The 24,922-nt window shown below is 42.3% G+C and overlaps 1 protein-coding gene across 1 annotated transcript in view; it reads left to right on the top strand.

Annotated features, from left to right (window-relative positions):
- The window catches only part of fbn3 (fibrillin 3), an 87,014-nt gene extending 62,564 nt beyond the window's left edge, over positions 1 to 24,450 (top strand). The window contains exons 16-65 of the mRNA XM_084723422.1: positions 111 to 386; positions 524 to 577; positions 660 to 785; positions 1,982 to 2,107; positions 2,385 to 2,504; positions 3,603 to 3,740; positions 3,942 to 3,992; positions 4,194 to 4,319; positions 4,421 to 4,648; positions 4,929 to 5,054; positions 5,170 to 5,298; positions 5,441 to 5,566; positions 5,759 to 5,884; positions 6,050 to 6,172; positions 6,286 to 6,411; positions 7,129 to 7,254; positions 7,653 to 7,775; positions 8,041 to 8,163; positions 8,250 to 8,375; positions 8,477 to 8,599; positions 8,856 to 8,978; positions 9,496 to 9,657; positions 9,809 to 9,877; positions 9,981 to 10,106; positions 10,223 to 10,348; positions 10,470 to 10,619; positions 10,738 to 10,809; positions 10,913 to 11,038; positions 11,699 to 11,824; positions 12,376 to 12,501; positions 12,645 to 12,761; positions 13,106 to 13,234; positions 13,647 to 13,766; positions 13,963 to 14,088; positions 14,269 to 14,421; positions 14,534 to 14,599; positions 15,021 to 15,146; positions 15,480 to 15,599; positions 15,684 to 15,806; positions 16,367 to 16,498; positions 16,600 to 16,725; positions 16,873 to 17,079; positions 17,926 to 18,051; positions 18,168 to 18,290; positions 18,564 to 18,680; positions 18,818 to 18,946; positions 19,554 to 19,673; positions 20,685 to 20,916; positions 21,075 to 21,231; positions 21,604 to 24,450. Coding sequence (XP_084579548.1) covers positions 111 to 386; positions 524 to 577; positions 660 to 785; positions 1,982 to 2,107; positions 2,385 to 2,504; positions 3,603 to 3,740; positions 3,942 to 3,992; positions 4,194 to 4,319; positions 4,421 to 4,648; positions 4,929 to 5,054; positions 5,170 to 5,298; positions 5,441 to 5,566; positions 5,759 to 5,884; positions 6,050 to 6,172; positions 6,286 to 6,411; positions 7,129 to 7,254; positions 7,653 to 7,775; positions 8,041 to 8,163; positions 8,250 to 8,375; positions 8,477 to 8,599; positions 8,856 to 8,978; positions 9,496 to 9,657; positions 9,809 to 9,877; positions 9,981 to 10,106; positions 10,223 to 10,348; positions 10,470 to 10,619; positions 10,738 to 10,809; positions 10,913 to 11,038; positions 11,699 to 11,824; positions 12,376 to 12,501; positions 12,645 to 12,761; positions 13,106 to 13,234; positions 13,647 to 13,766; positions 13,963 to 14,088; positions 14,269 to 14,421; positions 14,534 to 14,599; positions 15,021 to 15,146; positions 15,480 to 15,599; positions 15,684 to 15,806; positions 16,367 to 16,498; positions 16,600 to 16,725; positions 16,873 to 17,079; positions 17,926 to 18,051; positions 18,168 to 18,290; positions 18,564 to 18,680; positions 18,818 to 18,946; positions 19,554 to 19,673; positions 20,685 to 20,916; positions 21,075 to 21,231; positions 21,604 to 21,981 — 6,755 coding nt within the window. The 3' untranslated portion in view covers positions 21,982 to 24,450. The remainder of the gene's footprint in view (positions 1 to 110; positions 387 to 523; positions 578 to 659; positions 786 to 1,981; positions 2,108 to 2,384; positions 2,505 to 3,602; positions 3,741 to 3,941; positions 3,993 to 4,193; positions 4,320 to 4,420; positions 4,649 to 4,928; positions 5,055 to 5,169; positions 5,299 to 5,440; positions 5,567 to 5,758; positions 5,885 to 6,049; positions 6,173 to 6,285; positions 6,412 to 7,128; positions 7,255 to 7,652; positions 7,776 to 8,040; positions 8,164 to 8,249; positions 8,376 to 8,476; positions 8,600 to 8,855; positions 8,979 to 9,495; positions 9,658 to 9,808; positions 9,878 to 9,980; positions 10,107 to 10,222; positions 10,349 to 10,469; positions 10,620 to 10,737; positions 10,810 to 10,912; positions 11,039 to 11,698; positions 11,825 to 12,375; positions 12,502 to 12,644; positions 12,762 to 13,105; positions 13,235 to 13,646; positions 13,767 to 13,962; positions 14,089 to 14,268; positions 14,422 to 14,533; positions 14,600 to 15,020; positions 15,147 to 15,479; positions 15,600 to 15,683; positions 15,807 to 16,366; positions 16,499 to 16,599; positions 16,726 to 16,872; positions 17,080 to 17,925; positions 18,052 to 18,167; positions 18,291 to 18,563; positions 18,681 to 18,817; positions 18,947 to 19,553; positions 19,674 to 20,684; positions 20,917 to 21,074; positions 21,232 to 21,603) is intronic.
- Positions 24,451 to 24,922: the final 472 nt, after the last annotated feature.

Below are 24,922 nucleotides of genomic sequence, written 5' to 3'. Positions count from 1 at the left end.
AGAAGGTTAAAATTTGTTTTTTTAGACAACTTACCAACTGAAATAGACCATTTTGTACATAAACTGAAGCTGACGTGTGACATATAATGTTCCCTCTCTTTTCTTTGCAGACATCGATGAGTGTCAGACGCCTGGTATTTGTATGAACGGCCGCTGCATCAACTCCGAGGGCTCCTTCCGCTGCGAGTGCCCACCAGGCCTGGCCATCGATGTGGATGGGAGAGTGTGTGTGGACACACACATGAGGACCACGTGCTACGGTGCCATAAAGATGGGCACCTGCTCGCGACCGTTCCCTGGTGCAGTGACCAAGTCTGAGTGCTGCTGTGCCAATCCTGAACACGGCTTTGGAGAGCCTTGCCATCCCTGTCCCTCCAGAAACTCAGGTAAAATCTTTGATTTGCTTTACACTCTTTATTTCAGGTCATGGAAATTATATTTCATCTTGTTAAAGTTACAAAGAGAAGAAAAGAAACGTTATCTCATCTCATTTGTTTGTTTTTTTTCCTTATGAATCTTTCAGCTGAGTTCCAGGCTGTGTGCAGCAGTGGTATTGGCATTACAACTGATGGAAGAGGTGAGCATGTTGTTCATGATTGTGACTGAGTTTAGAAACACTCATATGAATATTCATCTACATAATATGTGTCCTTTCACAGACATCAATGAGTGTGCCCTGGACCCGGACATTTGCCAGAACGGCATCTGTGAGAACCTGAGAGGAAGCTACCGCTGCATCTGTAACATCGGCTACGAGTCTGACTCCAGCGGCAAAAACTGTGTTGGTGAGTGGATTATTTTCACATTTTTACTCAGTTTGTCATGTTTCTGTCTTACAGTGAAACTATGCACTTTTCTGTTATTAGCAGCCACTTTTAGTGTGCCAGAAAAAAGATTTAGTATGTCTCATTACATAGTATGTCAAATGCTGTATGCCAAAATACTCAGATGTCCTCCTGCATTCAGTCGCATTTTGCCATCTGTGAGTCAGCATGCGTTTCTGGCTCTTCTGACCCACAATCTTCTCTGCAGCAGAAGATACATCACATTGACTGAGCCACTGAGTGAGCACAGACAGACGAAAACTGCCTTCCAAATCGCATACTTTTTCTTTTACTTCAAATTTCATGCTACGGACTGCAACGGATGTATGTCATATTATAACGAAGTAGCATGTCTCAACTGTGTGTATACTACGTGCAACAGTACTTACTTGTTGATGATGCTTCAGAAACAAATACAGCATGTCTTGGAAGTACAAAAAATATTCTACAAAGACAAAAGAAAGAGGGTTTTGGCACAGTTTTTCAGCTGTGATTGAAAACTTGTAAACTTGTTGAAACCTTTGTTTTCATTTTGCAAACCACACTGTGTTTGTTAGTGTTAATCGTGGGGCATTTGTAAAACATGTTTTGGTTTGTTTGTTAAGTTTTTGCAGGAAATTAGCTCCACACAGTGTAACAGCGAGAATTATTAAATTGTATGGCAAGTTTGCTAACATAGCCACCACAAGTGACTGGTCAAACCAGACCAAGTAACTGCTGCAATAGCAAAAATGAATGTATTGAACTAAGGAAGTGTGTTACATTGCTTATTGATTTTGTGAGTGAATTATTTCTTTTGTCAGAAGTTACATTATCTCTCTGTAAAGGGCACAACAGTTGATGTGCTCGATAGCCCTCCAATCTGAAATTAATCAAAAACCTTAAAGTTACTACAAGAAACATTCATATTGTGTTGATTTTGGAGCCCCCTGTGGACAAAAGCAGCAGTGTTTTCATCACTATAACCACAAAGTATAACTTCAAAAGTAAAATTCTTCCCTTTTAACTTTGGCTGGGAAAATGTAAACACGGGCTTGTTTCATCTGATTTCATGGAGGATCTGATCCATCTGTATTAAACTGAAACCATGACCAAGTTAAAAAAAGCCTTGGTATTGCTTTTTTTTCTAACCACTTCCTTGTCTCGTCTCCTTGTAGACATCAACGAGTGTCTGGTGAACCGTCTGCTGTGTGACAACGGTCTGTGCAGAAACACTCCCGGTTCCTACACCTGCTCCTGTCCCAAGGGATATGTCTTCAAACCCGACTCCGAGACCTGCGAAGGTGAGTGCTCACACACAAAATCTCTCTGACACACAAACACACTCTTGTTTGCGCAGCCTCGCACCCACATGTGTTTTGTCGTTTTTTTTTTTACCAACAATCAAGGTCATTGTGAGGTGACATTATTACCAGATGTGTTGCCTTTAGTTTCCAGTAAATATGTGGCTCATGGAAAGAAGACACACACATTGTGTTCGTGACTGCCAAACAGTGATGATGATCCATTTGAATCAGTCTCTCAGCCCTGACCTCAGGTGTGTGTTCGCACATGTTTCAGATATCAACGAGTGCCTCTCCAGCCCGTGCATCAACGGAGTGTGTCGAAACGTGGCCGGGTCCTTCAACTGCGAATGCACACACGGCAGCAAGCTGGACTCCACCAACACCATCTGCGTGGGTAAGATATCCGTCCTCCCCAAGTGCCTGACGCAAATTAGTGCAGCACCGCAGGGTCCCAGAAACAGCTTGCGCGAGATAATGATTACACACTGAGACACGAGTGTCAATGGGAAATAATTAGTGCGAGCGCATTTTTGTCTAATCATTCTAATCAAGGTTTACGGTCCAATGTTGTAAACAAACACTTAGGTGGTTCATATTTCCAGGAGCCATCCAGACACATTATCATCCTCAGATGTTGGGCAAAATGGCACACACAGATGATTTATTAGATAAATATTTGCACGCACGGCCTTGGTTCTCATGGAGATTGCTTTACTTCGTAGAGATCGGCCGCAGATTCAGAATGACATGTGGTATGTAAGACTCTACTGAGGTTAAATCTTCCACTTGTTTGGAGGTTTGTTTCTTTTGGGAAATCATTCTGAGAAAGCTACATGCTAATACAGAATACAGATGTTATTGTAACTGGAAGGGAGAGTGAGTCATTAAATAAATACTCATACATATTGCATGAGCTGGCTCCTTCAGAGGGCTACAAATTCCTCTGGTTTGGTTCTGTTTTATGTTTCAGAGCCCATCACTCAGCAGGGGAAGAAAAGGAAAGTAAATTGTGGTTCGGTGTTTGGGTGGCCATGTGGTTTTGGAGGAAAGGTGTCACTGTTATGACTGTACGCTCTTTCAGTTCATTAGGAATGCAGTAGCATTGGATTAAATGTAATGATGCATGGGGTTTACTAAGCTCAGCGTGGAGCCAAAGACACAAGTTTTATGGCAGTGGATCTGAAGGTGACATACTGATTGTTTTTGTGGGGCATTTTGTTGCCGTAGTGAAATGTACCCCGTGGAGATTTTGACCACTAGTGGTACTGTGGGGTAATGTTTGAATGAGGAGATAACTGTTTTGTTTGCATTTTTCACTCTAGTAGCACGTGCGCAAGGAAAATTCAACATTTTATGATGAGGGAGCTGAACCCAACACATTTCATGGGCCTGAAGAAAGCACACATTTTCTCTCAGCGTTAACTGTGTTTGCAAAAGAACCCCAGGTGGTATCTATAATCAGGTCTTCCCTGTTGTTACTTCGGCTCCACAGACAGTATGAAGAGTACGTGCTGGCTGACGATACAAGACAACCGCTGTGAGGTCAACATCAACGGAGCCACGCTGAAGTCTGAGTGCTGCTCCACACTGGGAGCCGCCTGGGGCAGCCCCTGTGAACCCTGCGAAATCGGTCAGTTCACACACAAGCAGAAGCTGCTAATTTTTTTGGGGCCAGCAGTGTTTGATGTTTGTAATTCTGATCATTTTTAGACTAAAACTTGCCATAGTTTCAGGAGTCCTCTTGACTTGAGTAGAGAAGCGTCTGAAACTGTGTGCTGTACACGCATCGAGTGTCTTTATCACATCTCTCAATCTTCTCATGTCTCCTCAGACACTGCTTGCTCTCGAGGTTTTGCTCGTATGAAGGGCCTTGTCTGTGAAGGTAAGAACATTTGATAACTTAATGAATGGTGACAAGCCTGCAGCGTTCCCTTCATCCAACACACATTAAATCATTGTATCTTTGTGTCCTTGTAACGTTCCCTAATGTTTTCCCTGCAGATTTCTTGTGAAAAAAATGCGTGCATGTTTGTGTGTGTTTCACCTTGTGATCATGGTCCTTAAAATGTCCCCGTCCCTGCAGACATTAATGAGTGTGAGGTATTCCCCGGGGTGTGTACAAACGGCCGGTGTGTGAACACACAGGGCTCGTTCCGCTGTGAGTGTGCCGAGGGTCTCACCTTGGACAGCACTGGACGCACATGTGTGGGTAAGAGGACAGCACAACAACATCCAGTGAAACTGTTATTTCCAGTGTTTATTATTTCACTACAGTGGCCAAAACCTGATTTTATAACATGTTTTTCCCAGACATGCGCAGTGAGCAGTGCTACATGAAGTGGCACGAGGATGAGTGCGGTGCACCACTGCCAGGGAGGTACCGTGTGGACATGTGCTGCTGTTCAGTGGGTGCCGCCTGGGGTATCGACTGTGAGGAGTGTCCCAAACCGGGCTCTAATGAATATAGAGCCATCTGTCCCAGAGGTCCCGGCTTCGCCAACAGAGGAGATATTCTGACCGGCAGACCATTCTACAAAGGTACCAGAGGGCCGTGTGGCACCATGAATGTGCACCCTGAATCACCAAAGTGACCATGTCAGGCTGCCATGAGGGCTTTCATGGTGCAAAAGCAAAACAGTAGTGACTTGAAATAGATAGTTTGTCATTGATATGTTGAAATATTAGCTACTGGTAGAACTCTAGAGCTGTCTATCCTAATTGAATTTTTTTTCTTGCCTAGGCCACCCATGAACATCACAACTGCATCAAATTTGTTTGTCATATTAACAATATTTTAAATGTATGTCTTTCTCCCCAGATGTGAATGAGTGTAAGGTGTTCCAGGGTCTTTGTACTCATGGAAATTGCCGAAACACCATCGGCAGTTTCAAGTGTCGCTGCAACAGTGGCTTCGCTCTGACTGCAGAAGAGAGGAACTGCACAGGTACGGGAGAGAGGCAGAGGGTGTCGGATTTATTACGTTTGGATGAAACATTTCTATCACGATTAGTAAAGCAGTTAGTGAGTGTTCTTTTTTTTTAAATGACTTTGTGTTTCAGACATCGATGAGTGCCGCATCTCCCCGGACCTGTGCGGTCACGGTACCTGTGTCAACACACCCGGCAGCTTCGAGTGTGAATGTTTCGAGGGCTACGAGAGCGGCTTCATGATGATGAAGAACTGCATGGGTAAGTTAGAAACAAATTCATACACGCAAATAAACAATTTCAAATGTTGCAATTTCCACAATGTAATCTTTCCATTACTTCCATGTTCTTTCTTATTCTTTCCTTCCTCTTCTTCCCTCCCTCTCCTCTTCTCTGCTGGCAGACATTGATGAGTGTGAGAGGAACCCCCTGCTGTGTCGTGGAGGAACTTGCCTGAACACTGAAGGGAGTTATGAGTGTGAATGTCCCACTGGACACTCGCTCAGCACTGATGGATCTGCCTGTGAAGGTCGGTCATACATCATACAGCACACACACACACAAGCTAGTGCACTTGAAAACTCAGTAACGTTCTGAAAAAAGAACAGTAAAACTTATTTTCTTTACAGTAGTGTTATAATTGTTATTCATAACCTGAGGTACAATAAACTGCATACTGTGTAATGGCTAATTGTGCATCCTTGATGTCTGTTCCTGTCAGATGTGAATGAGTGTCAGCTGAGTGACAACTTGTGTAAGAACGGCCAGTGTGTGAACATGCCGGGAACCTACCAGTGCTCCTGTGACACCGGTTACCAAGCTACACCAGACCGACAGGGCTGCGTTGGTGAGTGGAAAACAAATTTACTCCAGTGTAGGATAATTAGGAAGGAGGAAATTAGATGCATTGATCTTTTTGTGCAAAGTCTGAGTGACTTATTTGCACTCACTTTAGTAATTCCAGTCTAATGAGACTTAGATGCTTAACTGTAATTGTGACCTTTCTTTGCAGATATTGATGAATGTACCATCATGAACGGAGGCTGTGAGACCCACTGCACCAACTCAGAGGGCAGCTATGAGTGCAGCTGCAGTGAGGGCTACGCTCTTATGCCTGACCTCAGGACCTGTGCAGGTAATAAAACACAGGATATATGCAGCATATCTGTAAAAATAAAAAAGATCCTTTTTCTGTCTGGTGCTCTTCACCTATCACACTCTGAAATGAGCTTCTGCTCTTTTCATCAGATATTGATGAGTGTGAGGAGACTCCAGACATCTGTGACGGAGGCCAGTGTACCAACATTCCTGGGGAATATCGCTGTTTGTGTTACGATGGCTTCATGGCTTCGATGGACATGAGGACATGTATCGGTGAGGGGAAAAACAATACTTACATTTTGCCAAACATGTTACAGTTTCTCTAATTTTGCACATGTATCTATTATTTATACGGAAGCATGTTGCTTCCATGCCAGAAAAAGGCAAACAGATCAGTATCATGTTAAAACATAAAATGTTTATCATTATAATAAGATGTTTTCATGTTATTACAACATACAAACTTATAACATTATAACAAGAAACTTGTCTTGTTTTAATATGAAACATTTTCTGATATAAAGTAAAAAACAATGTTATAATGTTATAATGGCTTGTTATGTTTCACATTTACAATTATTGTTATAATATAACCTTTAAAAATATGTTATGAGGTTATAACAACATCAATTACCAGGTTATAACAACATCAGTTATCAGGTTATAACAACAGAAGTTATCAAGTTGTAACATCATAAGTAATCAGGTTAGAACAACATATTAGTTAGCAGTTAGTTTAGTTCATTCATAAATCAAATAAACAAAACTAAACTTAAACCCTTTTAAAACTGTAATGTGTTACTTTTGAGTCTTTTAACCTCACTTGTGTTTTTTGTTAACAACTCTTTCTGCCACATTAATTTATTCATTCAGCCTCTCCGACCTGATCTCGGGGACTTTCCTCTGTCAGTCTTATTTTCCGTCTCTCTAATCTCTTAAGACCACAACGCTCACATGTTATCTGCGTCTGTCCATCCCTGTCTGCCCCAGATGTGAACGAGTGTGACTTGAACCCAAACATCTGCCTCCACGGCGACTGCGAGAACACCAAAGGCTCCTTCATCTGCCACTGTCAGCTGGGATACTTTGTCAAGAAGGGATCCACAGGCTGCACAGGTACACACACACACACACACACACACACACACACACACACACACACACACACACACACACACACACACACGCACTCACACACATCAGGGGCTGAGCTCTTGCTGGGACGTCTGGGCCTGTGTGTGTCCACATCTGAGTCGAGAGTTCGGACAGTTCACCCATGCATACAGTAGTTCCAGCAGGTCTACAGTTTTAAAAATTATAATTTATTCATGACTCACTACTTATAGACTTAAAAACTAAGCAAAAAGCAAAATGTCGCATACTTCTTGCATACCATTAATACAGGAGCATTTTACTCTTTATTTTTTTTTGTTTAATGTTCAAAGAGAAATAGGCAGTACAAAAATGTCTGTTACTGCCTGTTCTTTGGCTAACTGATCTCCATATCTCTCCAGACGTTGATGAGTGTGAGATCGGGGCTCATAACTGCGACATGCACGCTGCCTGCATCAACGTTCCTGGAAGCTTCAAATGTCGCTGTCGGGATGGCTGGATTGGAGACGGCATCAAGTGTGTGGGTGAGTACATGTCTCAGCTGTGATGTGGTTTGTAGCTGCAGCGATTAGTCGATTAATCGATCAGTTGATAAAAAGAAAATTAGTTGCCAACTATTTTGATAATTGATTACATTTGCTGGTTCCAGCTTCATAAATGTGAGGATTTGCCGCTTTTCTTTGTCATTTATGAGAATAAATGAAGAGAATATTTGTTTTTTTGGACTGTTTTTATTGAGTTCTGCAACCCAGTTCTTTTTTCTCACGCTTTTTCTTTCTCTTCCTGCAGATCAGGATGAGTGCTCTGCGGAGGACCACAACTGTAACCCCAACGCAGACTGCGTCAACACACCAGGATCCTACAGGTGTACCTGCAAGGAAGGTTTTAATGGAGATGGATTCTCCTGCTCTGGTAAGACGACTGAAACTAGATAAATCTTAGTTGAATACCTGCTACAGTACAGTAGGTTTATAACACACTGGTCCCTTCTGTTCCAGACATGGATGAGTGTGCAGACAACGTGAACCTATGTGAGAACGGCCAGTGTCTGAACGCTCCAGGTGGATACCGCTGCGAGTGTGAGATGGGCTTCACTCCCACAGAAGACAGCAAGGCCTGTCAAGGTGCCGCACTCATTCTGTCACATCTTATTCTCTCTTCTCTTCGCCGTTCAGGTGGTGTAACTAACATTTTCTCTCTTCTCTCGCTGTCGTCTTTGCCGCAGACATCGATGAGTGTAATTTCCAGAACATCTGTGTGTTTGGAACGTGCCAGAACCTTCCAGGGATGTTCCGCTGCGTGTGTGATGATGGTTACGAACTGGACCGCAGTGGAGGAAACTGCACTGGTGAGTGTCACTTGCCTAAAACCACTGAGTTTAGACACAGAACAGACTCACAGAGCTCAGCTGAGTTTCCGCAACAATAACAGCCTTCATTCATGCATGGTGTTACCATTCAAAATTATTTCACCAAAAGATATTCAAGATAAACAAAGCATCCCTGGTTTCTGTATTTACAGCAGCATGTAAACACAAGTTCATACATGTCAGAAAGATGTCTGTCGTCTGTTGCTGAGCTTGTGTGTGTCTCTTTGTACCTCAGACATCAACGAGTGTGCCGACCCAGTAAACTGCATCAACGGGCTGTGTGTGAACACTCCAGGGAGCTACCTGTGCAACTGCCCTGCTGACTTTGAGCTCAACCCCACAGGAGTGGGCTGCGTGGGTGAGTTGCACGCAAAGCTGCAGCAAAGCTTAAATAGGACAAACCCTTTAAAAATTAGTAGGTTTTAATGAAAAAAAAACTTTGGTGACTTATAATTAGACAATTCTTATAATATATCAAGGAAAAGGGGGTTTTGGCTCCACTGCAATCCACTTTAGATGATGTACAATGCTGTGATTGGCTTATAGACATCCAATCAAATAAGAAAAAAAGACTTAGGCATCCTCATGAGGCAAATTAGCATCTTTTGTGAGTTTAAAATTGTGTCCTTTACTTACAGCACCCACACCAGTTTGATTATCAAATACGGACAAAATGCATTATTGTTAATCAGAGGACGTACTGACAAGACTCCTCCAAAATGGAGCCATTGTTGACAGATGACAAATAACAATTCAAGTTATATATATTTGATTGCATATAAGTCTGAGGACACTTGATTTCATACACTCACTCATTGTCCTGTTGGATGAAAGTGAAGACTGTGTATTCTTAAGTGAATTTGTGTCTTTCTCAGATACCCGTGTTGGCAACTGCTTCCTGGATATCCTCGCACGTGGTGATGGAGGAATCTCCTGCAGTGCCGAGATTGGAGTGGGCGTGACCCGAGCTTCATGTTGCTGCTCCCTGGGAGGAGCCTGGGGAAACCCCTGTGAACTGTGCCCTGCGCCCAACTCCAGTATGCACCTCAGCTGATGACTTATTGTTTACTGCAAAATGCACATCCACATAAACTTATGTCATAACAAAAGTGTTTTATTACTGTTTTTTCCTACCATGACATGAAAAGCCACATTAACTTTCTGTTTGTTTTTCTATCTTGTCTGTAGCGGAATATAAGACTCTTTGTCCTGGAGGAGAGGGATTCAGACCCAACCCCATCACTGTTATCCTGGAAGGTAAACCATCCAGCAAAACATTTAACTTTGGCTTTTATTTCAGATTTTAAAAAAAATTAAATGTAACATGAGATCAAATCTAACAATGTGAATTATTGTCTAGATATTGATGAGTGCCAGGAGCTGCCAGGTCTCTGCCAGGGTGGAAACTGTGTGAACACCTTTGGTAGCTTCCAGTGTGAGTGTCCAGCAGGATATTATCTCAATGAGGAGACTCGCATCTGTGAGGGTAAGAAGAACTGAGAAATACATTACTGACAAACATGTTTATGCCATGTTTTTGCCATCCAGTTACATTATATAGATGGATTTTTTTATTATGTGCCATCATATTTTTGCGTGCAGATATCGATGAGTGCACCACCCACATTGGGATCTGTGGACCTGGTACTTGCTACAACACTCTGGGCAACTACACCTGTGTGTGTCCTCCTGAATACATGCAGGTCAATGGAGGAAACAACTGCATGGGTGAGTGGGAGAGAAAATATTTACTCTCATCATGTCTTCTAAAAAGACAGTTTGAGAACGCAAACATTTTTGAGTGCTTTTACCTTTTGGATTAAACGTGTCGACTATCTTCCTCCTGCAGACATGAGGAAGAGTGTGTGTTACCGTAACTTCAATGACACGTGTGAGAACGAGCTGTCCTTCAACATGACCAAGAAGATGTGCTGCTGCGCCTACAACGTGGGTAAAGCCTGGAACAAGCCATGTGAGGCCTGTCCAACTCCCGCTACTTGTGAGTGTCAACAAAATAAAACAAAAAATAGACTGAAACATACTCTGAAAACAACTGTGAACACATTGCTATATGAGCTGATTTTATCACTGAGTGTGTCCTGTCCTGTCTTTTTCAGCTGAGTACCAATTACTGTGTGGTAACCAGGCTCCTGGCTTCATCATTGACATCCACACCGGCAAACCCATTGGTAAGGACATTGCGAGGTCAAAGCTGGTGCAGCGCTGTGCAAAAGAGGTGCTGGTGCAAAGTCCACTTTACATTCTAACATTTTGTGGTGTTGTTTTGTGCAGATATTGATGAGTGCAGGGAGATCCCTGGTATCTGTGCCAGTGGAGTTTGTATCAACCAGATCGGGAGCTTCCGCTGTGAATGTCCGATGGGCTTCAGCTACAACAACATTCTGCTCATTTGTGAAGGTAAAACTCAGGCCTCTCTTTCTGCTGTCTCACTTTTTGTATTCCTTCTACTGTATATGTTGCAAAAAGGTAACTACCTATGATTTGAAAGCCATTTATTATGAGATAACATGCACAGGGTGGTGTTGCATAGGTTTCCTGCTCTTTTGCTTGTTTTGTTTACTGTCTCTCTGTCACTCTGTACACACAAAAAGTAGGCACATGCACTTTTACCTTACCTCAAGGTACTAAGTCTTTACCCTCAGGAAGCAGCCCGTACCCATGGGGACCTCAAGTCGCCATGGTTACTGTGTATTCAGGTTAAAGTCCCTAAAGGGATATAAGAACCAGGAACACACACACACACACACACACACACACATACATACAGTTACACTTACCCAGTGTCTGCGAGGCACTTTTACAGCAGTCCGCTCAGGGGAGTTAATGCTGCCTTTTCCCACATGAATTATGTCCTTGTAAAGACAAGTCTAGTGGCTCTGAATGGAGCACCTGCCTGGACCTTCAATCATCCAGAAGCTGGCTGAACTGTACTTGAGCCAAAATGGAGCCACTGTGTTTTCTCTCCCGCTGTCCACAAGCTGACTACCTGCACTGACCAGACAGTCATGGAGCCTGTGATTGATGCCCACTGTTTCTCTCTTTCTTCCTCCTGTGTAGATATCGATGAGTGTAACAGCGGGGACAACCTGTGCCAACGCAACGCCAACTGTATCAACATTCCAGGCAGCTACCGCTGCGAGTGCTCGCCAGGCTTCAAACTGTCCCCTAGTGGGGCCTGCTTGGGTGAGTCCAGCCTGTCTGACAGGTCTGACCGGGGGTTTCCCATCTTAAAACACCGGGGGGGGGGGGGGGGTGGACAGATGGATTGATTGTGTTGGTGACGTGAGGCAAATGTAAAACATGGACGTCCACTGTTGAGGGAAAGTTATTATAAGGGAAAATCTGCTGAAGCATGTTAATTGACTCCAGTCTTAGATTAAACACAACAGTAGTTTATGTCTGGCTTGACTCTGTCATAAACTACTTAGACATAACACATGTCCAGATATTTACAAAATGAAAAACACATTCAATACAAGGTGCAGAAACAAATGAAATAAAACAAACACACAAGGTGCAAATGGCATGGACTGTATATAAAGTTGGATATTAGAGCTGAAACACATAGTTGGCTACAGACTCCTGGATGCTTGTCTCTGCCATGTTTGCCTATATACACCTGAGTGCAACTAGCCACATTGGCTATGGGGCTCTGGATGCAAATAGTCAGACTGGCCTGGGTGCAAATAGCATTCTACCTCAAAATAATTATTTGCCTTCTCTTTCTCTTTCAGACCGTAATGAGTGCCAGGAGATTCCTAATGTGTGTAGCCATGGAGAGTGTATTGATACTCAGGGAAGCTATCGCTGTCTCTGCCACAACGGCTTCAAGGCCACTGCTGACCACACTATGTGCATGGGTGAGAATCTAAAACTCAACTAATACTCAGTGTGTTGCATGTAAACCTGCAGAATAAGTCAATAGTCTTCATATTTTTTATATATTTGAATGTTTTTACTGTCTCTCTCATTCTAAATGTTGTTCTGTTTGTGTCTGTTTTAGACATCGACGAGTGTGACAGACAGCCGTGTGGTAACGGTACCTGTAAAAACACAGTGGGATCCTACAACTGCCTCTGCTTCCCTGGATTTGAGCTCACACACAACAATGACTGCATGGGTGAGAATCACTTACTGATATGCTCTGCAAAGGTCAACAGCTGTTTCAAAGGTCAAAGTCTTGACACAGGTTTACATGTCATGCCGTTAAAGATTAAACCTATAAATTCCAATAAAAACAAGCTGACCTTTTCGGCAGAAGTATTAGATTTGGACAGACATGAAATAAAATTAAGTCGTAAATTTGACAGTTTATTCTTTGGCTTTATAGGGAAATACATTTGAACTTGGGCTGTGTAACAAGAAAAATGATATACAAGTCAGCCTTTTAAGAAACTCATGATGCCAGGAAAAAACATGATTTTTTTCTTAAAAGTCATTATCCTCTCAATGTTTACCTTACAGACATAGATGAGTGCAGTGCTCTTCAGGGCCAAGTGTGCAGGAACGGACAGTGTATCAATGGACTCGGTTCCTTCCAGTGTCTCTGCCACGAGGGTTATGAGAATACTGCGGATGGGAAGAACTGTGTTGGTAAGTCATTGATTTTATAGTGTTGTATAAGACCACCTAAACTGAGACCAAGACATGCGCAAGACCAGAGGGTATCGAGAGGATCAGAACAAGTCGTGGTGACACACCGGATACACAGCGCACACTGCAAGTCCTGTAAATTTGTGAAATCCCCGCATTTGTGGTATTGCCCAGAGTCCTCTTTGTCTGAGACAGAGACAAGACAGAGTAAAAATGCAGTCAGTTCCAAGATGAGACATTCAAAAAATGTTCTTGAGACCATGACTGAGTACTGCAACGCTATTAAATAATATGCAAGAAAAGTAATAACACTGTGCGGTATTTATAGACTTTATGGCAGTACAGTTTGTCTGGCATACACACACACATAAACACACATTCTCTAATTTATACATTGTCCCATTTTCCGCAGATATCAATGAGTGTGTGAGTCTGCCTGGCACCTGCTCTCCAGGAACCTGTCAGAACCTGGATGGATCTTTCAGATGTATCTGCCCTCCAGGATATGAAGTGCAAAATGACCAGTGTATAGGTAAGACACTCGCGCACACACACACACACACACACACACACACACACACACACAGACACACTTAAGTACAGACTAAATGCTTCACATATACTGAGACCAGCGAGGGCGACTGAGCCATCTGCTCGAGCACACACACATTCACAAATCTTCTCACCTCCTCTCCTCCTCCCTGCACACTTTTATCCTCCCTTCCCAGATATCAACGAGTGCGAGGTGGAGCCCAACATCTGCCAGTTTGGCACCTGCACCAACACCCCTGGCAGCTTCCAGTGCACCTGCCAGCCGGGCTTCGTCCTCTCTGACAACAAACGGCGCTGCTACGGTGAGAGAAGCTATTAATTAACAGTAGGACACAGCAGACAGCGCTGACGATCTGGAGTGAATGTGGTGATCTGACATATTTTATCTCCATCACTCAAGTGGTGGAGGACTTTGTTTAGCCCACAAATAACTGTCCATCAACAATAAAAGAGAAGATTTAATGAATTTTTTTGTCTGACAGATACCAGAGAAAGCTTCTGTTTCACCAAGTTCGAGGCAGGAAAATGCTCCGTCCCCAAAGCTTTAAATACCACCAAGGCCAAGTGCTGTTGCAGCAAGATGGCTGGAGAGGGCTGGGGACTCCCCTGTGAACTGTGCCCACGGGAGACCGAGGGTATGTAACACACACACATCCACACACACACATGCACACAGCTTTAATTAAGACATGCACAAGAAAGAAATTTGTAAAATAATGAAGCTGACCTTTTTTCTTGCGTCTCTAGCTGCTTTTGACACTCTGTGTCCCTACGGCCACGGAGCCGTGCCTGGAGCAGGAGACACTCGTGAAGGTGAGTTCTACAGTGTAGGTCTTAGACATCTTTTAAATGACTTCTTAAAACCCATTTTTATAGACTTGCTTTTATTTGACATTGTCTTTATTTGTCTTCTTCTATTTATTTATCCTGTAATGTTTTTTTCTTGCTTTTCTCGATCTTATCTCTTTTATCATTTGGTCTGCTTTCTGTTATGTTTTTGCATCTTTTGCTTTGTTTTTTAATTCGACCTGCATTCATCTGGCTTTACTGTTTTGACTTTCTGTTGTTATATTGCCTCCTGGGTATCCGGATCTGTCTGCTAAAGCACTTTGTAAACTCTCTTTTTGAAGGTGCTACATAAAGTTATTATTATTATTATTATTGTCTAATCTCTTGAATTTAGTGGGCAGGTCTTGTATATTTTTTTAAAAATAAAATTTCTCTTGCTCTGCAGATACAAATGAATGTCTGGATAACCCTGGAGTCTGTCACAACGGTATCTGCATCAACACAGATGGCTCGTTCCGCTGTGAATGTCCCTTCGGATACAACCTGGATTACACTGGAGTCACCTGTGTTGGTGAGATTGAAATTTAAGCTAAAAAAATCTGCAACATTTTCTTATAATTCTTTATATGCTTAATAGCCAAATGAGCCCGGGAGTTATAGAAGAAGAACTCAGTATTTTGAATATTTATCATGAAACAGCAGCAGTTGAGCAAACAGAGAAAAATCAATGGCTGCAGGACGACTTTTTATGAACTATGACCTCTGAGATCTTTATTATCCTCCAGGTCTGAGCTCATTTTACTGGCACCAGTGGCACCAAAGTGCATTACAGCCTTATCTATTTTTGTATTAACATTTCATTGGTTTTAATTGCTCTGTTCTCTGTTTTCCTGCTCTTCTCCAGACACTGACGAGTGCTCCATAGGAAACCCGTGTGGAAATGGAACCTGCACCAACGTGGTGGGAGGCTTCGAGTGTTCGTGCCAGGAGGGCTTCGAACCTGGACCCATGATGACCTGTGAAGGTCGGTCATTCACACAGTAACACATTTGCACAGGTATTCTTATTTAAAAGGACAGTTAATTAGACTCTCTCTTCTTGACTCCAGACATTAATGAGTGCTCCCAGAATCCTCTGCTGTGCGCCTTCCGGTGCGTCAACACCTTCGGTTCTTATGAGTGTATGTGTCCTTCTGGCTACGTTCTGCGAGACGACCAACGCATGTGCAGAGGTGAGAGGGCACAGTCAAGTGTCTTTTATCTTTTTTTCCATTCTTTCTTGCAAAATGCAAACTTAACCAGCATGATAACTTCCAAGACAAATACAATTCAAGATCAAACAAATACAGTCAAGAGAAAGGATTAACATGTACAAATGCAAAAATCATAAAGTAAGAAAACAGAAAAAATAAAATACATAAAATAAATTGCAATGCAAACTAAATATATTTTGTCTTCTGCCCAGGGTCCAGTTAAATGATACAAGTGAGAAAAATCCACATAGAAATAGGGCTTTCCTCAATCTAACCAGTTTTAATGAGATCAAAGGAAATATTACCAATATAGGGTCAGGGCTGGTAAAATCTTTTTATTATTCAACACATAATTGTGCAAATCCTCACCCAAAACAAATTAGACACATTACAAGAGATCATAAGATGTTCAGTTGTTTCTGTCTCTGTTTTACAAAATGCACATTTATGTCACTTTTATCTTCTTTTGTCTGCTGTTCTTTGAAATCACTGGTTGTTGTAGTTTTGCTAATTGGCCATCTCTCATTGTCCCTCACCAGACCAGGACGAGTGCTCTGAGGGTCTGGACGATTGTGACTCAAAGGGTATGACCTGCAAGAACCTGATCGGCACCTTCATGTGTATCTGTCCTACTGGCATGCAGCGCAGACCAGATGGAGAGGGATGTATGGGTGAGTAAGAAATGTTTCAGACAGTATCCGCTGTTTCGACTGGATGTATCTGCCTCTTCAATCTCGTCATCCTCCCATCATTTTGCTCTGTATACTGGCAGACCTGAACGAGTGCCGTGCCAAGCCTGGCATCTGTAAGAACGGCCGCTGTGTCAACACAGTGGGAAGCTACCGCTGTGAGTGCAACGATGGTTTTGAGCCGAGCTCCACTGGAACTGAATGTATTGGTAAGATCACCGCTGCTGAAGAACATATTGTCACGCACTGAAATCGTGTTTATACTCGTGTTTTAAATTCCATGCTGCTTTAGCTCAGCAACAAGTTCCTAAATCTCTAACAACAAACACACATCATGTCCTCCTCCTTTCCTTCAGACAACAGAAAGGGCTACTGTTACACAGAGGTCCTGCAGACGATGTGCCAGCAGTCTTCCACCAACAGGAACAGTGTGACCAAGTCCGAGTGCTGCTGCAACACCGGCCGAGGCTGGGGATCACAGTGTGAGCTCTGCCCGCTGCCTGGCACCGTACAGTACAAGAAGATGTGCCCACTCGGACCTGGCTACACCACAGACGGTAGAGGTGAGTAACACAGCAATAAGACTGAGTGACATTATAAAGCAGGGCTGTTCAACTATATTTATCACACAGGCCACAATCTTTTTCAGAAGCAGACACTGTGGGAGCCAGACATTCAAATAAAACAAATTACCTTTATTTTGGCCTAATACCAGAAATGTAATTGTAGAATGCAGCTTGGTGGGAAATATCAATCAACTTTATTATGCATTTGCACCTTTATTATGTGACACCTGGTGGTAACAGCAAGTGTGTTTTAATAGTACAGATCTCAGGATTCTGGGGGCAGCAAAACAAACTTTAATAAAGAGGTCAGGTAATAACTGGCCTCTTCCCATCATTATGTGAGCTACATTACGTGACTGTGAGTTTATTCTACACACAGCATGAGTCTGACAGCAGTGAAAGGAGTTTTTACATCGCTGAGAAGATAGTTGTAGGTGTGCTACCTGTCAACTGCAGCTCTGCATCCAACAGCTCATTGTTGCTACTGCTTCTTGTTCCTTTTAAGTCTTGCAGGAGTAGGAAATGTTGTGACCACCAGTTGACAATCCCTGTTATAAAGTATAGCAGACACACAATAGCTCAATTTTATTTCTCTTGTTTTAATTTAACTTAATCGGCACAATCGTAGTTGTAGTTACAATACCTAAATAAAAATTATTTAAATTTAAATTTGGGAAGAAAACCAAGCAAGTTGAGGTGCATCAAGTTGCAGCTACAAGAAACAGAGCTCACACTGTCATAAAGAATCTTAATAAGACAGGAAGCACTTATTGAATTATGCGTTTGGCAGTGTAAACGCCGCTCTAATCCAGATCGCTCTCTAAAATGTCTCTGTACTTCCAGACATCAACGAGTGCCAGGTGATGCCAGATCTGTGCAAGAACGGTCAGTGCATCAACACCATCGGATCCTTCCGCTGTCACTGTAACGTGGGCTACAAGACTGACTTCACTGCAACCTCCTGCGTTGGTATGGCTCACCTGTCATGTGTTATAGATACTGAATATAACACTGGTGTCAGTGTACAAACATTTTCCACAGCATCCCTGCCTGTATTCCTCATTTTCCCCGTCTGCATATTCCAGATATGGATGAGTGCGCTCTGTCTCCGAAGCCCTGCAACTTCCTGTGTAAAAACACTGAGGGCAGCTACCTCTGCTCCTGCCCCAGAGGATACAGCCTGCAGCCTGATGGAAAGACTTGCAAAGGTAGGTAGACTCTTCATTTCTTTGTTTATTTCATAAAAAACACAAGATACCGTTTAATGCTCTTTTGGATGTTTAAACATGTTAATAATATTGTTGCCCTCAACACACTGCCAGTTTTGCATTATATTTATAATGTTAATAATTATTATTATTGTATATAATTGAATATTGCTCTCATATCACTTTCAGAAACAAACTTCATGTCTTTGAGGTTTCATCCCTGTTTGTAATTTGGTTTGATGGACATTAAGTGTTTTCTTTTTTCCCTCTAAGATCTGGATGAATGTTCGACTAAGCAGCATAACTGCCAGTTCCTGTGCGTCAACACCATCGGAGGCTTCACCTGCAAGTGTCCCCCAGGCTTCACTCAGCACCAGACTGCCTGTATCGGTGAGTACCAGACAGGAGAAGATCAGTGTTAGCCTGCACTGAGAAAATGTTTTGTCTTAATGAAGAACAAAAACAGGAAAAAAAAAACATCTTTAATTCAAATAAAATCTCAATAATCAGTTTCTCTTCTCTCTCAGACAACAATGAATGTGCAGCCCAGAACAGTGCATGTGGTTCCCGGGCTTCTTGTGTCAACACGCCTGGTAGCTTCAACTGTGAATGCTCTAAAGGTTTCTCCTTGGACAGCACAGGCATCGAGTGTGAAGGTGAGCAGACACAGTAACTGTTTTAAAACTTCTGCATATTAGGTGTTTTTGAAAACATTACATATCTTATATGCACTTATATTTTGCTTATTTATTTGTGCAAAGAAGAAATAAAAAAGATCAAACACAGGAAAATAACCCCCCTCTCCAAACTCAAACAAGAACAAAAAAATGATTTCACAGATATCACCATGCTATCGATTACCATTCATGGGTTTATTTTACTGAAACAGTCTATAAAAGGTTACAATATCAAACAGAACATGTCCAACTTTCCTATCAGTGAAAACTTTTTTTCTTCATCACATCTGTCAGCAGTTAAGTTGGCTGGTGGGTGTTTCTGTTTTAAGTTAATCTCATTGATTGGTCATGCTAACAAAGTGTCATACTATATGGTTCGACAGTGCCATCATAGCTGCTTTCTCTCTATAAACTTTGTCTTTTTGTCTGTTTTAAATAGATCAATAATTAACGATACTTGGAAAGTTGCAAAACTTGTATACTAATGAAACCAGCGTCTGTCCGCGCTGACAGGATGGATTTAGAGGAGGAGGTCTTTGTATTATTTTGACAATACAACAACCCGTGTCTTTTTTTTTCCCCTCAGATGTGGATGAATGTGGCAGTAACCACCGCTGTCAGCACGGCTGTCAGAACATGCTGGGAGGTTACCGCTGTGGCTGTCCGCAGGGCTACGTGCAGCACTACCAGTGGAACCAGTGCGTGGGTGAGTTACACTGACTCTGTCTGCGAACGACTGTAATGAACATTAAAAGTATCAGTACACAGTAGTATAGTCATTATGGTCATGTGTTGATTTCTGGTGTTATTATTGCAACAACACGGTAAAGGTGCAGTTCACCCCAAAATCAAAAATACCTGTAGTGCTTTTTATCCATCTATACTGTTCTGGTGTGAGTTGCCAAGTTTTGGAGATATCAGCTATTGATATTTCTGCCTTCTCTCCAATATAATGGAACTAAATGGCACAAGTCATGTGGGGCTCAAAGCACCAAAAAATACATCTGAAAAACAACAACAGCGATGTCTCTTCCCAGAAATCATGACCGGGTAGCTCAAAATAATCCACAGACTTTGTTGTGAGCAGTTTCCTGTAGGAACTACTTTCTTTCTGCCGTAGAATCTACAGAAACCACTTTCTTCTTAAGAGAAACAAAGAGTGGTCAAGTAGGGAGACTGGAAACTGATAATGATGTCAAATTTTATTTTGACACTGATGCCATTTTTGACATATATCATATATAAAAATGTGTCATGACCTTTTTTAAATTATTATTTCCATCTTCCAATGCTTCCCTCCCTCTTTTTTCTCTTATTTATGTCTCTTATATTGGTGTTACTGTACTTTGTTTTTACACGTGTGCATGTAAGTGTGCAGCGGTTTGTATGTACTGTACTGTGTTACTTTATTTGTACAAAATGCCAACAAAGACCATTTAAAAAGTAGAATGATCATAATCATTATATTAACCATAGCCATACGAGTTTACTGTTTTGCAGAAAGTGATATCACTATGCTCTATATTGTTGATGTGAGCAATAAAAGAAATACATGTCAGGGTGACTATATTTGTAAAACTTGATACTCCTCTGAAGTACTGCACATAATGACAATATTGGCCATTGATATCATCCTTAACATGCAAAACAAGAGTTTCTAGGCATTGCACCATCCTGCATCACCTCCTAACACACTCACCTTCTCCTTCCTCTGCAGACGAGAACGAGTGTCAGGCAGGAACGGTGTGTGGCTCGGCCTCCTGCTACAACACACTGGGCAGCTTCAAGTGTGTGTGTCCCTCTGGCTTTGACTTTGAGCAGAACGCTGGTGGCTGCCAAGATGTGAACGAATGTAGCACAGGCAACAACCCCTGTATCTACGGCTGCTCCAACACTGACGGAGGCTACCTGTGTGGCTGTCCTGGAGGTTTCTACAGAGCCGGACAGGGGTGAGGGAACACTTAATGACAGATCTGGCTTGAATGACTGACGTTTCTAAAAAGAGAAGTAGTGTCATCAGCAAAATATTTGACTGTTTCACGTGCTGAGAGTATTTGTCAATATATTATTACTCAGCATGCTAACCTCTCTTGTTGTTTCCTTCCAGTCACTGTATAACAGGCTCGGGTTTCCCCGGCCAGTTTGGAGAAGGTGACGACGAAGACAGTCTGTCTCCTGAGGCCTGCTACGAGTGTAAGATCAATGGAGGAGGAGGAAAGAAGGCACGACACAGACGCAATGCAGACGAAAATGAGATCAATCAGGTACGTGTGGTGACAAGTTGATTCGGGTCAGGACTGGGTCACTCAGTGTGTAATGCTGTAATAAAAAATAATCTGTTGAGATCCAGGGATGTTAGAAGTAGGGGGTCTAAAGAGCCTGGAAAGATGTTTCAGTTATTCCCATCAACCCGGCGCATGTCTAGACTGCAAGCATCTCAGAAGCTGTTTTTACTTGCATACAGATACGCTTTCATTTTAATCTCTGCAGCTGTTTCCACTTTTTGAAAGCTTTGTTAAGGCTATGTACATCCCTGATAAGTGGTATGATTGCAAAGTCTACATGACATTTAAGTGAGTAAAGTTTCTGCTCCCTCATTTTTCACGTCCCTCCCTCTGTCCTCACCCTCTCTACAGGATTCAGCCGTGAGCATGGCCAGTGTGGACACCCAGGACACCATCCCCCTGAACATTTCTCTGTCCTCACTGCTCAACAAGGAGCCTCTACTGGAGCTCCTGCCTGCCTTGCAGCCCCTGGAGAACCACGTACGCTACGTCATCACCCACGGCAACTCTAATGAACACTTCCGCCTGCTGGAACGCCGCGATGGAAAGAGTGTGCTCCGGCTCGGCAAGAGGCCGCCTCCACCGGGAGCCTACCGGGTGGAGATCGCCAGCCTGCGACTGTTCGGGCCCAGAAGACTACACCAGCTGGAGGAGCAGCACGACATTGACTACCTACAAGGGGAAATAGGAGACGCCTTGCGCATCAAGCTCAACATCCACCTGCACTGAGCTCAGAGTGCGCTTGGACTGATTCCTAAAGCCTTTGAGTTTTAACCTGCCCTTTTATCCAGTAACTCCTCCCCTCCAGGATTATCCCCACCAACAGGGGGTCATCAAGGGCTACGAAAGACTGAGTCAATCAGCCCAACTCTACCACCACTTTGTTACTGTTTATGTTATTATATGTTCATGTTTTGTGTTTTTTTTTTTTTGTTTTTTTTTACCCTGACTACACTTCTTCCTCTCGCGCCCCTCCACTTGTACCCGACCCAGCACTCATTCTCCACTGAGAGCGCCAGTGGAGGAGGTGGCAGAGAGGTGACGCAGTGCTTGGACCATCACCCCCCTAATAAAGACAAACAGGCAGACGGCTGGTTCACAAGTCCATGAAGCACTTTTAGTTTTTTAGTTTTTATTGGAAACTAAGTGCTTTTTATGCAGCGTGTATGGTAGTATTTAAATCACAGTGGCGCCTTTTTGTTTAGTTTCATAAAGAAATGATGAAGATGAGGGGCTGGGTACCATCATGGTGGTCCAAGGGCTTCCTCACCTCTCTGTGATCTTGGTAAAAAAAATCACAACACTGGGGAACAAGGTTTATCACGTCTGCCCCTCTCAGTATTGTAGTGTCATTTAATGTATTTGTGCTGTTTGAATAATGTTATAACACGAAGGACTGCAACATTTACACAGCATTTCAGGTTCTTTAGTCCATAGCGGCGGTCTGTCTTATTATAGCTGGATGCCAACCAACTTTCTTTCAGATGAGAAAACAGTAAGCTGTGTTCTGCTCTGATGTGACTGACTTTTGTCCTGTCTGCGGGCAGCGGCAAGCAGGGATTCGCGTGTTTGCGTGTGTGTGCTGTCATGTTTGGTTACCTCAGTGCCTCTCACCGAGTACGGACATCATGCTGTGATGCGGGCGTTAAAACAAAAGAGGGTGCTAGTGTTGCTCAGCATCCGTCATGAGCAGGGAGTACACCAGTTAGTTAGACTTCAAAGAAGATCAGGTCATGTTTTTATTTATCTTAAGACTTCAGGTGCACTGATTTTGGACCTGAGAGCCAGCTTTTTTCATTAAGTCCGAAGTCTGTTTCCCTCGTCGGGAGGCTGAATTTGACAATAAGCTGACTTCTGAACCTGACTTCTTTTTGACTTGACCATGAGCTCGATGTCTGAGGTCTGAGCCTCGTTTACAACGTAAAAAGACACACACAGTCTCAAAAGGTACATGACACGTTAACATTACCTGAGCTGTAACTAAAGGTAGTGTTTTACACGCACAGGTGAACACGAAACCTCACAAAGAAATAACACAAATATGTCAGGTCATCTTTCATTTCTCATAATTTTTTTCTCTCAAAGAGAAAAAAGGTGCTAGATAATACCATCTCTTTCGCTGTACAAAGAAAGTGCAGTCTTGAATCTGGATTGCAAAAGTGACTTTTTTTTTTTTTTTTTTTTTGCTAGGATTTATTGTTGTTGTGTATGTCTGTCTTTTGTATTGTCTCAGTGCTGAAAAACCAATATTACCAAACTTGCTTCTTGAAAATTAAATTGTATATTTTTAAGTGAAATGTAGATGTTTTTTTTTAAATGTCAAGGCTGCCAAAACAAATACTCACAGTAAACCCAAAATTGAAGGCCTTAAGTGCTGTTGACTTTGTTTTGTGGAGAAAAAAAGAAAGAAGCAAACCCCCCGCGAAAAGCAAATGGAGCGTTGTATTTGTTGATTACTGACTGCATTGTTTGAAACCACTGTCAAATTAGCCATTAGCAAAAAGAAATCAAAACAGATGTAAAGATAATTAACATTCCCATCATCTATTATCTCATACAACCTTACACTGTCTGTACAATGCCATAAGGATCAATGCAAACTCGACCATCTCCAGCTAGGATCTATGGTGCTTAACGATTTTTCTCTCAACAGTCGAGGTTGCTGTACTGTACCACAGCCTAGGCAATGTTTATAATACATAACCATTTTTCTAACCTGGGAACCTTTGTATACTTTTTATCTTTATTGTCAGTTTGTAATTTGTCTTTTATTTGCCACTATGTTTAAAAAAAAAGGCAGTGTGTTGCGTGTGCGTACTGTATCTCAGCTTCAGTGTCAAACTTGAAACAATACTGTAATCATCATCTGCTTGCATTGAAATATGTGCTTTATACTTAAAGAAATAAGGAGCCTGTTTCACTTGTTCGAATGTTCACCATAAGCCTAACACTTGTTGCTACCAGAGTCCAGCTGAAAGCTGAAATGACAATCATCCAGTTACACCACATTGGTAAATAAATCAGCCATCATGGAACATCTTTTAATTTGCTAAATGATCATCATCTTTGTGCAAAGACAAAAACCAAAGATTTATGACACCAAATGGCAGTCTGTAAAATTAGAGTGATTCACATAATATTGTAAACTTTTGTCCAGTGACATTAATGGCAATAAAGTATTGTGGGTTATATTTTTAATTCTTGTGTCCTGAGTCTTCATTTTCTCTCACCAGTGTTTAAGATTTCCAGTAGTTTATTGACAGAATGCGGCAGAAATAGAGCATAATATTAATTCATATGTTTTCAGTAGTGTATCACATGAAAATAAGAGTCACTGAGTTTTTCTTACCTTATAGTGAGTATTACATTTACTGAGGGCACAGGTCCTCTCCCACCATGCTTCTACGGTAGCCCAGAACAGACAAACCAAACACTGGGTCCAGCATTAAACAGCATTAACAGCTGTTTACTTACCAGTCTAGATGAAATGGTACATGTTCAGTATGAAACTGGAAAGTAATGCTCTTCTATCACTTCTTTCTCTGATGACAAATGTGGTTTCTTACCCTCAACACATCACTACTTCTTCATCCTCTCATGTTGGACTGAGGGCATATGGGAGGAGAAAGCCCTTTCTGGCAGAAATCTTGCTGTTTTAACCCAACAATGA

The sequence above is a fragment of the Lutjanus erythropterus genome, chromosome 7 (assembly GCF_056507025.1).
Source record: "Lutjanus erythropterus isolate fLutEry1 chromosome 7, fLutEry1.hap2, whole genome shotgun sequence".
NCBI classification, from domain to species: Eukaryota; Metazoa; Chordata; class Actinopteri; order Lutjaniformes; family Lutjanidae; genus Lutjanus; species Lutjanus erythropterus.
This window is presented reverse-complemented; position numbering and strand designations above follow the sequence as displayed.